Source organism: Anopheles bellator, chromosome 2 (assembly GCF_943735745.2).
Source record: "Anopheles bellator chromosome 2, idAnoBellAS_SP24_06.2, whole genome shotgun sequence".
NCBI lineage: Eukaryota > Metazoa > Arthropoda > Insecta > Diptera > Culicidae > Anopheles > Anopheles bellator.
In genome coordinates this window covers 56,775,472-56,786,080 of record NC_071286.1, presented here as the reverse complement: position 1 = coordinate 56,786,080, position 10,609 = coordinate 56,775,472, and the positions used below count along the sequence as shown (strand labels likewise).

The 10,609-nt window shown below is 45.2% G+C and overlaps 1 protein-coding gene across 1 annotated transcript in view; it reads left to right on the top strand.

The window, feature by feature from the left end:
• Positions 1–1,715: 1,715 nt before the first annotated feature.
• The window catches only part of LOC131210931 (dedicator of cytokinesis protein 9), an 84,428-nt gene continuing 75,534 nt past the window's right edge, over positions 1,716–10,609 (top strand). Inside the window, exon 1 of the mRNA XM_058204255.1 lies at positions 1,716–1,814. Within this exon, the coding sequence (XP_058060238.1) occupies positions 1,716–1,814 (99 nt within the window). The remainder of the gene's footprint in view (positions 1,815–10,609) is intronic.

The following is a 10,609-nucleotide window of genomic DNA, read 5'->3' as shown; positions in this document are numbered from 1 at the left end:
AATCTAACTAATATTCGAAAAGAACAAAAATACTTCAAAATAAATTCCTTTCACATCCTTTCGCAGTTCATTCGCTCATTGTTGCTCGTTCATTTCGCGTCTCTAAAACAACAACAAAGTTCATCCAATGCCTAGATCTCACTTACACACAGAAAAAAACACAACACGCAACACCACTTTGTGCACTATGGGGAAAAGGCGGTCATAAATCGAATTAAAAAATGAGGATTGCAGTTAAATTTTTCGAAAACAGATTAGCTATGTACGATCCGATCCGAAGTTTTAGCCTTCTGCGTTGCGTTCTGAGAATTGATCAGTCAAAGTCGAAAGAGTGACGCGAAAAACCCATGAATTAGCTTGAAGATGTTTTTATCATGAATCGATATCGATATCGCGATTGAATATGCATTTAATAAGATTTGGAGTAGACTAATAAGTTTTCTATCAAACGTTTAAGAATTAGTTCATGAATTGAATATTTCGAATGGCAATAAATAAAATATTCAAACCTAAACCTAAACGACCTAAATAAAATATTCAAATATTTTAGATACCTATATTTAGATATAGATTTATTACACTTGAACGCGTTTATTACACAAAGAATGTTGAATTTAATCAAAACACTTGCAGAGAAAATGAAAACGTTGAAACAAGTTGAAAAATGTCCACCAGCGTCTACGAATTCCCCACAGTGTGTGGTAGGGTTGCCAATGGAACGCGGTCGCTCAGTTTTCACAGTTCACTCGGAGCGGTTGGTAGAATTGGTTGAGAAGTTTTAACAAATTTGTTGTTCCTCTGCCTGGTGTGTTCTGTTATCAGTGTGTTGTGTATACTCCGTGGTTCCGCAAACCGTTTTCGAAGCAGTTGCAAAAACGGCAAAACTCACCGCTGATTCCTCAGAAAAGAGCGAATATAGGATTACACCTCTTTGGGAGGAAACTCATCTCACTTTCTGCTGGTGTGCGTGCCTTCTGCTCACGGCTCACGCGGTATCCTGACAGTTGTTGCTGTGAATCGCGGTATTTTCTAGCGATTCTAGCCTCCTCGATTGATTGGTGTGTAGGTTCAAAATGCGCGTGACAAGATATAAAGTGATAACGACCAGTAAGAAAAAACAACTTCCCCGAATCGGAAGACGTGATCCTCGCATCCTGTGTACGACAGGTGCGTGTCTGAAGCTGTGAGTTGTCCCAGACCGGTTTCTTTGTGTGTTCTGACGTCTAGCGAACGAGGTGTGCATGTGTCTGTTGCGAGTGAGGAGTGAGAATGCAAATCAATGTTCAACCAACCCTTTGGCTTCCGGTGGATCGAAAGTGAAAAATAGTGGCAAATGTGGGATTGGTGCAAAAAGTGGAAATTAAGAAAATTCCAATAGCCTGCTTAAATGAGTAGCCCAATTCGTGATTTTTGTGACCGACGATGGAAAAGAAAAGTTAAGCTATTCGTGGGCCGTGTCGCGATTTCGGTGTCCCCCTTGGTGGTTCGGGGCGTGACAAAGCCGGTGCACAACGATATTACACCAATCCGTCCCGTCGTGCGCGCGTGTGAAAGTGTTCTCAACCCGCCTTTTTTCTAAATTACCGGAAGCCCGGTAACACGAATTGAATAAAAGCGCGCACAGAAAGAGTCCATTGGACAAAAAAAAACCATAACAGCAGCATCACCGTAGAATTGTTGAGCTCGTCAGAGAAGGCCGCAACGGAACATCAACAATGACCGAGCGGAAGTTCACTCGGGGCCTCAACAAGCCGGGGATGGCGGCCCAGCTGCGGGAAAACATCTCTCAAGTCGTACGTGAATCCACTTCACTTGTATGTATTTGATTTTGTTTACTTTATTTAACACACTTCCGCCACAACCGAACATTTGTGGAATTTTCGCCCCTGTTCCTGTTTTTCGCAAAAGTACCCCAACATGAGAAGCCAAAGGAGGGATTGAAGTGGAAGTTGGATTAGTAGACCCCTTTACTGCCGGTCGGTTTGTTACCCGTTTAACCCCCCACGGATGTCCAAGAACAAACGCTCAACGCTCCGGTGCGTATCGCGATGGGTTTCGTATCCAACGTTGTACGATGATGATCATCATGTTTGAAGCTCGTTGTGCGCCTATCACGGGGGGTGGCCTTTGCTTCCCAGCGGCAGAAATGCAAATTGACCAGCAAAGCCCGCGCGGGCTAGGGAGTGGAGTTAACTGCTGGGCATTAGTGAGTGTAGAAGCAGGCTCGCTGGGCAACGTACAGTATGAGTTTGGGAGGTCATCATATTATTCGGTGGTCCCTTCTTGTTCAGTTACGTTCGCGACCTCAAAGATTGTACACCACTGTTACTCCACAGCCATCATTTTCTTCCACACCCTGCATATTCGCGACCGACGAGTCTTCGGCTTAAAAAAGAAAAGTAATCGGAACCTCAGTCGAAAAGCACAACGTTTTTGCAACGTTTGTGGCGTTATCAAGCGTGCGCGCGCGCGCGCATATCACGCGCCAACGGACATGCCGATGACTCATCGTCGAATTATGTACTCTACTCGTTTTGCTTTTGCCCAGTGGATATCTGCAAAGTGCAGGGCACGTTGTGCCGGGCACGCGGTATATAGTGATGCACCCCTCTGGTGGGAAATTTGCCGAGCCGAGAGACGACAGCCAGGAACGAGTCGAGCATAATCAGGCCACTGTTCGGGGGGTTCCTCACGTTATGTGGGAGTTTTTGGCAGTGGCACGGTGATTCTCCGTTATTTAATCCATATTGCATTGCAAGCATTTTACGTAAAATAAGTTCCAAGTTTAATGTGTACTGTGTACACGGGTGCTGAATGATTGGTGCGAACTAGACACTTTTTAATCGGCGGATGATTGTCGAGCATTACATATGTGGATCGCAATTAAGGAATCGTCAGCCGTAAATGAAATTTGATGCGCAACTTGTAGGTTCTCCCTCATTCCTCACCAAAAAGCGAAAGTAAAGTAAAACCTGTCTGACGGATCAGTGTGAATCTCTGGGGATGCTTAATTAAGATGAGCTAAATCCGTGCAATCCTCCCTCGGTTATATTGCTTATTACGAGTCAGTAAACTACTGGGCGGTTGGCTTAGTAAAGATTCTGCTCAAGAGGACAGGAATAGAAAGTACCGTCGCGAAGGCGAGAACTATTCGAGTGGCGTGTGTCGACCCCATGTTTTCGAAGACCTTTGATCCTTCGATGACACCGTGAAGGATGCGCCTTTTTTCTTTCCACCCCGTTGACATTGTGTTTTGTTTACATTTAGAAGCCGATTCGAGAAGATCTCCGACGCAGCATCGTTTTCGGTTTCGACGCAGGTGCCGGATGAACTTTTTGCGACCGCCAACTTTGATCACCGGTGGATCGCCAGACATGGTGGTGGCTCTGTGTACAGCCGCTACGTCAGAGGTGTGTCTGTGTTTGCGTTTGTTTACCTTCGACATGTTTACCCGTTCGACCCGTTTTTCGTCCGCGGGGGAGGAGAGTTTTTTCTCATTCCCTCCCACGGTGTTTTGACACGCACACAGAGGCGAAGAATGTCAAACCGGACGACCACAAAAAGGTTGTCTGTCTGGTTCGGATGAATGCCTTTTTGGTTCACTGCGCGCGACGGGGGTGATGCAGATGCAGGAGGGAGATCATTCCGCCAGCTTTTCATCGATTTTCCACGGTGGCTCTCTTTCTGTCGCTCCCTGGCGCCTTCTCGCTCACCTCAACGCAGAAGTGGGTCACCGGATGGGCGGTTCATTTGTGCAGTTTGCGAACCGAGAGAGCACTTTACGTAATCCGATCCCGACGACGTCGTCGGGAACCAGGATCCGGTCGGCGGGCAATGAACTTTCCTGTCCTTCCGGACCGGACGTCCTTTTGGAACCTTTTCCCAACGTTACGGCTGTGTGTGTGGCGTGGCGCTGATAAGGCGTTCGTCCGGTCGGAGACTCTGATCGACTTGACCTGGTAATAGTTGTCCAGGACGAAGGTCCTGAATGTCGGGAAATGCCCTTTTGGTAAACGAAGCAGCAAAGGGCCAATTCAAAAGCGTAAAAATCCATTTCACATCATGAGCGAGGAGAATGTTCAATGGAAACGAAATTATGTAAATGATAGTTTTCGTACTTCAAACCCAAGATGTCGAAACAGATTTTCTTCGTATTTATCGCATCAAAGAAACATTAAGTCTCGCCAGTAAAATTTAAATCAGTCATTTAATTTACGTTCATTAAACTGCTCGAGACGATCAAAGCAAAACTGCTCGGTCATTAACATATTTTGGCTCCACTTTAGACTTCCGAGAACATGATTCTTGCCTTCCGCCCTTTAGTGTTATGCTAACAACAAACGCAGCGAGGAACTGGTCCATCAACAGCTCAACGTTCGGGCAAATGATGGATTGTATGTGAAACTGCAGAGCCCGTTAATTAGTGTATACAGCGCAGGGTTATGGTCCGACCGATCGCCAACATTCCCCTCCCAACACGAAATGAAGCAACAATTAATTCTCGCTAAAGTGTTGCGAGTGTGGCATGCCAAACGTTAACCAATAGCATCCCGAACGCAACATTGTGGCAGATGGAGAATATATTGCTTAAAACATCCATTCACTATCCAACAGCTCTTACGGAGTCCAATGTCAGCCCAATAAACTCCGGAAGTACTTCGAGCCGTGGTGCTCTTGAACTCCAGCCTGCAAGTGGTTTCAACTTGCAGCTCAGCATTATTTACAGCAAACTTTCTCGCCAAGACTCGCCAGCGACGCCGACAGGGACAACGAATGGCCTTATAAATTGTTTCCAAAAATAGTAACGAAAAAAGGCCCGCGAAAAAAAAACCCGTTCGGTAGTAAAAATCGAAAGTAAATCTTGAACACCGCCCGGCGTGGCCAATAGTATTCCTTGCGGCTTGTAGCGGGATTTTAAACGGGACGCCGCGCTGGAAAAACAATTTTCCTCACCGCATGATCGCAGCTGGTAGGAAGAACTTGTACTTTGCATTCCGGGAAAAGCAAGCTCCGTTGTTCTAATTAGCGACCGGTTGTGGGTTTTTTTTTCGGTACGAAATATCACGAATCGGTACGTTGGCCGCAACTGTTTACAATTGCGTGCGTGCGTGATGTTCGTTGATGTTTACTTATGGAAAACGGTTTCCGGGTGGTTTAAGTTTGTTTTGGCGAGCGCTGGCTGCCATAAAAATGGATTGAATAATGCACTCTCTTTTTTTTTGGACTGCCCGTGGTTGATGCTATTTAAAGATGGTCTAATCTTGGCAAGGTGCAGGCGATAGTGGGTAGTAAACAACAAACATTTCGCAAACTTTCTTACGGTTGATTTTTGTACAGTTAATCGATGAATTGAAACGGGCCAAAACTTAGTGAGAGTTTTTCTTAATTTTGGGTAAAATCGTAGAATCATCAATAGGAACTATTAAACCCTAGATTGTGGGCTGGTAACTGGTCGGCAACTGGTGACAACAGTTTCTTACAAAGTACTTCGGATCATCTTGGATCGCTTGGCTACATCAATCACTGGGATGATTTTTTTCACTAGACCTTCCAGCTTAAATTAGCTAAAGCATGAAACGAAGAAGCAAAACCGAAAGCTTTACCCTTCAGTAGTACTAGAAAAACGGGGATGTAAATCGATGTGGAAGAAGATAATTTAAAACAATATACATTCCAGTGCGAACTATGAAAATTCAACGACAAAATATTAGCGACAAAAAAACCTCGACCAAACCAAAGGTACTTCTTTGAGACATCGATCATTGTACTTTGTGTTTTATTTGGAGACAATAATTGGTGTCTTGTACCCACCACTTCTTCTTCATAAAATTGGTTTCATAATTCGAGCAATTCACAGCTCGCAAGGCTCAGTAACAGTGATTCTGTTATGAGTAGCTAATAAATACGATTGCATCATTTACAATCGTTGTCCGATGGAGAAGAAATACAACAGCTCCACTAAAGCCACCGGTCTGTAACCGGTGGTTTGGGATGGGACACCCATTCGAAAACCCTCTCGCCATATCGACAACGTTCCGTTCGCTACGCGGCCACTTGAATGCGGGTTTTTGAAACGATTACCGTACGGGCCACATGTTTGCCCTTTTCTATGGCCCTCGCACTTTAGCATGCCCATATGCAGGCCCATTGGCTCGGGTCTCGGTTCGTGGCACAAAGCCGTGTCGACAGTCGCAAAACTCCTCGAGTCCGGGTGTTGGTCTTCTATAAATAGCCACTTGTGTTTGGTTCACGATCGCGCCCTCGATGAGTGAACACTTTCGACGCGCGCGATTTTTTGTTTGTTTGGTGTGCGTTTGGCGGCCACCTTTTGGAACCGACGACGATCACGCAATTGATGTGCTCATCTGATTGATCCGCGATTCGCCGTCGGATGCTGAGAAACTCATTCACTCACTCGCGGCTCGCCTTCGCCTTCGCGATCGCGCCTCGACTTCATATATCCATTGGGTCTCACTATCGTCTCACGGGGCGCGCGCTGTGGGAACAACTGTGAAACAATCGAAGCGAAAGGATTAGCATCAGCTGTCGGGCAGAGAGAGCGAGAGAGCGCCTCAAACGGGGAAGGTTAACTGGGCGAAAGGTCAACACTTGTCGTGCCAATCGACGACGCAGAAGATCCGTGGCCTACCCGTGGGGGACAATGGGCAGCTGCAACTTAACCCGCGGCCGCCGAGGTCAAAAGCGCGAGCCGTGAGATCACCGCATTCAGATATCGCGACCAACACGGCTAGGCGATGGTGAGCCGGAACGAGACAGTGAAGGAATCGAGTGTGGCAGAGAAAAAGAGGCAGGTGATTGCGCGGACACTCACTGTCCACAGCTTGTGTGGCCAACGGGTGGATGATCTCATGTCTCGATTGAGGCAAAACTGGATTCCCTCCAAAAACGGGAATAACTAAGCGAAAAATGGCAGTTTACGAATCTGTATAGACACACACAGGCGGGGTCCATTCGCGTTGGAAGCACCCACACACCACCACAGGGTGACTGTTTAGATATCCTCCCCTTGTTGTCAATTTGTCTTTTCTTTTATCTCATTTATCTGATGGCGAGTGAAATTTGTCGCATTACTCAGAGGGAAATTATTCTTTTAAAATGCGCTACACCGTTAATTTTTTAAAATTTAAAAGTTATTAAAAATTTCCGATTATTTTAAACTTTAAACTTTAAACTTTAAACTATTAAGTTAGGTCCAACGAAATCACATTACAATCTGTGTTGTGCATGCTACAAAATGCCGAGACTTTCAAGGCCACGTAGTGGAAAACGTCAAGTCCTTGAGCATGAATCAAACGAATTTCTAACAATTGCGTTTTGCTAGCACAACAAAAAAAAAAACGCAGAGTTGCGTCGTTGGTGACCATGTGTTTTTTCGGTTGTCATTTTTTTTACCAATAAAGGATTTGAACGAATTTTGGCACCAATATATAGGCACTGGCAAGTAGCATAAATGCGAACGAAAGTGAGCGTAGATGATACCAACCGCCAACCGTGCAAAACACGATCGCAAGATCGACAGCAAATGTTTGCAATGACGTTTACTTATATGTTTCGTTTTTGTTTCGCAATGTTTCAAATCACTAGCTGATTATGGAACGGGATATTTAGGCAGGTTTAATTGCTGGCAAGCGTTTTGTCTTAGAAATTGACTCAACTTGGGGCCATTTTCCAACATAACCACTCAATGCGTCTTCCACTTTTGCTTTGTGGGCCATTTTCGAGGTCCTCTTCCCCTTACGTCATCTTTCGTGTTTAGATTTCGAATTCTTCAACGAAGATTTATGTTCGTTCTTAACGAGTCAGGCACACACTCCGTAGACGATCGCTTAGAAGTTGGAGTGTTTTATCGAACATTCGTCAGCCGAGAAAAGACAAATGCGAGGAAAAAACATGATAAACGACAACTGGGGAGCGACGATATGTTGAAAGGAGCAGAAATAGAAACTTCTTGCAAGAAACCGCACGATTCACGAATGAATAAGTAATGCACGTGGTGCCAACCAATGAACCGTCGAATCGGGCGATATACTCTAGGACTCTAGGACATTCTTCCTTTTTTGCATGCTCTCTCTCTCTCTCTCTCTGTCTCGCCGCAGGCAGGCAACTATCCGGTGGCCACAGTTTATGAACGGCGCAGTGGCTGAAGGCTAAACGGAATGGATTGGATTTACATAACAAGTTGCTGTCTAATGAGCTTTTTTTCTTTGTTGGCCTTTCTTGCTACCGAACTGTCGAAGTGTCTTGTGTCTCCCAGTTCCCCGTGGTCTCTTGGAGTACGCCGCTACCTGTTTGTCGATCAGCTTTGTCAGCGAAAACGTGCCTTCCACCGGTAAAGGCCTAAACTATGACAACTTTACGATGTGCCCTGGAAGTGACAAGCGATCCGAAACGCTACGCACGGTCGGCATAAACGGTCGACTTAGGAGAGGAATTTCAGAGTGGTGATTGGGTTTACGGGGTCGGTGTGAGGTATTGCTTTCTTAACCTCAACATCTTTCTGCTTTCGTTGCTTGTGAAACTTTTTTCTTGTGGCTTAAAAGGAGTATCGCGGCGGCGGAAGAGTAGTTTTCTGTTGGGCTGGGTATGATTTCCGGAAGCCGGAAGCGTCGAAAATGAGTTTCGGTTTTGCTGTTTAATCCCTTACAGCATTCTGGTGCTTGTAAGGCACAGCACGTACCTAAGGTGTCATGGCTCATGCTGCATTACATTCTTCTCCATAATCTCTTCGATTCGGTGACGAAATGAAATGCGACACCACGATCGTTGGCATGCTACTTAAAACCTTGAACACGCAACACGTATTTGAATTAAGCTAAGGAAATTAAACACTCTGTGCCAAAGATATTGGTTTTAAATAAGTTGAAAAGATCAATGACCGAAAAGCATGAACATGTATGGTCAAAGTTTAGTAAAAAAATAAAAACTCAAGAAACATATCTTTTTAAAAAATTGTTCAAAAATCGATATTTGTATTTCCCCAAACACACAAAAAAAAAGTTTAAATGTACTTATTTTGCCATTCATTGGCAATTAAGTAAATCGGAATAAGTTAAACTCTTCGGGCCCGTAATGCATTTATGCATCATGCTGCACCAGCCCCAGCCAAGGAGAGGTCGTCATCAGACGGGTACTTTGTCGGACCGCTTTATTTACACAATATACTCACTTATCGCGCACCGTTTTTAACCTCTGCCACGGAAGTCACGGTGATAGGGATTGAAAAGAAAAAGTAGCTGACGAGCTCACAGTTTAGTTGTAAAGTAAATAAAAAACGGAACGGCTTGATACTGCTTCAAGGGCGCGGCATTCGTTTCCATCCGTTTGCGTACGTTGCAATAGTTTGCCCCTTTGGTTTGTGACGGGACCGAGATGCGGCCGAGATTAATTAATACGATGTCAAACAATCGACTGTCATTTCCTGCAGCCAAAGTGCTGATTGGGTGACTTGTTTTACCGCGACCGGCACCGTTTTGCATCGCTGGCGGTGGCCAAGTCCGTCTGGATGTAAACATGTTTGAAAACTGCTCCCTGCACTTTGGAGCCGTTTGGCGGCCGCTATCTGGCCGGCGGACGGCCCGGATCCGGATGGGGGTAAAAAAATGAAAGCGCGATTGATCAATCATCCGCGAGCGAGGCGAAAGTTGGCTCCGAGAGGTAAAAGATGGACCCAAGAAAGTGGCCAAAGTTGTCAGATTTGTCCCCTCTGTCAAGCGGTTGGCCTCCGAGACAGCGTTGGCCGTGAATGTGCTAAGTAAAAGCGACCTCGAGGCCGCACGTTGGGTCCGCGAGAGCCACCTGTTGCATGTTTGCACCTGAAATACTGCACCGGCCCTAACATTCCTCGACGGCTCGAGTGAGGATGGAGTGGTAAAACCGGGGAAAGCATTCGGGTCACCCTGCTGGCTGGCTGGCTGGCGCTTTCCTACTTTCTTGACCACCAGCGTCTGGCTAGAGCTGGCGTCTGACGATGAGAGATAGTAACTGAACGCGCTTGTCTTCGAAGAAGATTTTCTGTCGCCTCGTTAATATGTAGACCTCAGCCAAAAACAGCTAGACCTGGAAGGAATGGCCGATATACATTTTACTATTAAGTATGGCCTTTCTGAACATCAATAGGTTCCAAGGAGACTTCAATTTCTAATTCCATCCCTGAAGTGAGCAACTGGAAGGACTTGAAAATACGCCTCCGCAGCTGCTATGACGTCATCATTTGATGAAAAACGCTATTCACGCATGTTTTATTTGGGTCTGAAAACAGATGGAAGTCGCTAGGGGCCAAATCTGTTGCTAGAGGCCACAAAAAATATTAGGCTCGTAGCAGCGCCCTGTTTTATCGAGGCTCAGAATTTAATGAACAACCTAGTACATAGCACATTGGTAACTTATGCATTGATTCGCTAATTTAAATCAAATTAATTTACATTATTTTGTACACGATCGATATATGTAAACTTTTTCTTTTCTCAAGCAGTTGTATAGACTAGTTAAGTTTTTTAAATAAATTATCTTTTGATTAGCGCTCGGTTATAAAAGTGTAAAAATGTTTATGCTCTCTGTATTGAAGAAAACATTATTTTCTAGGCATCGA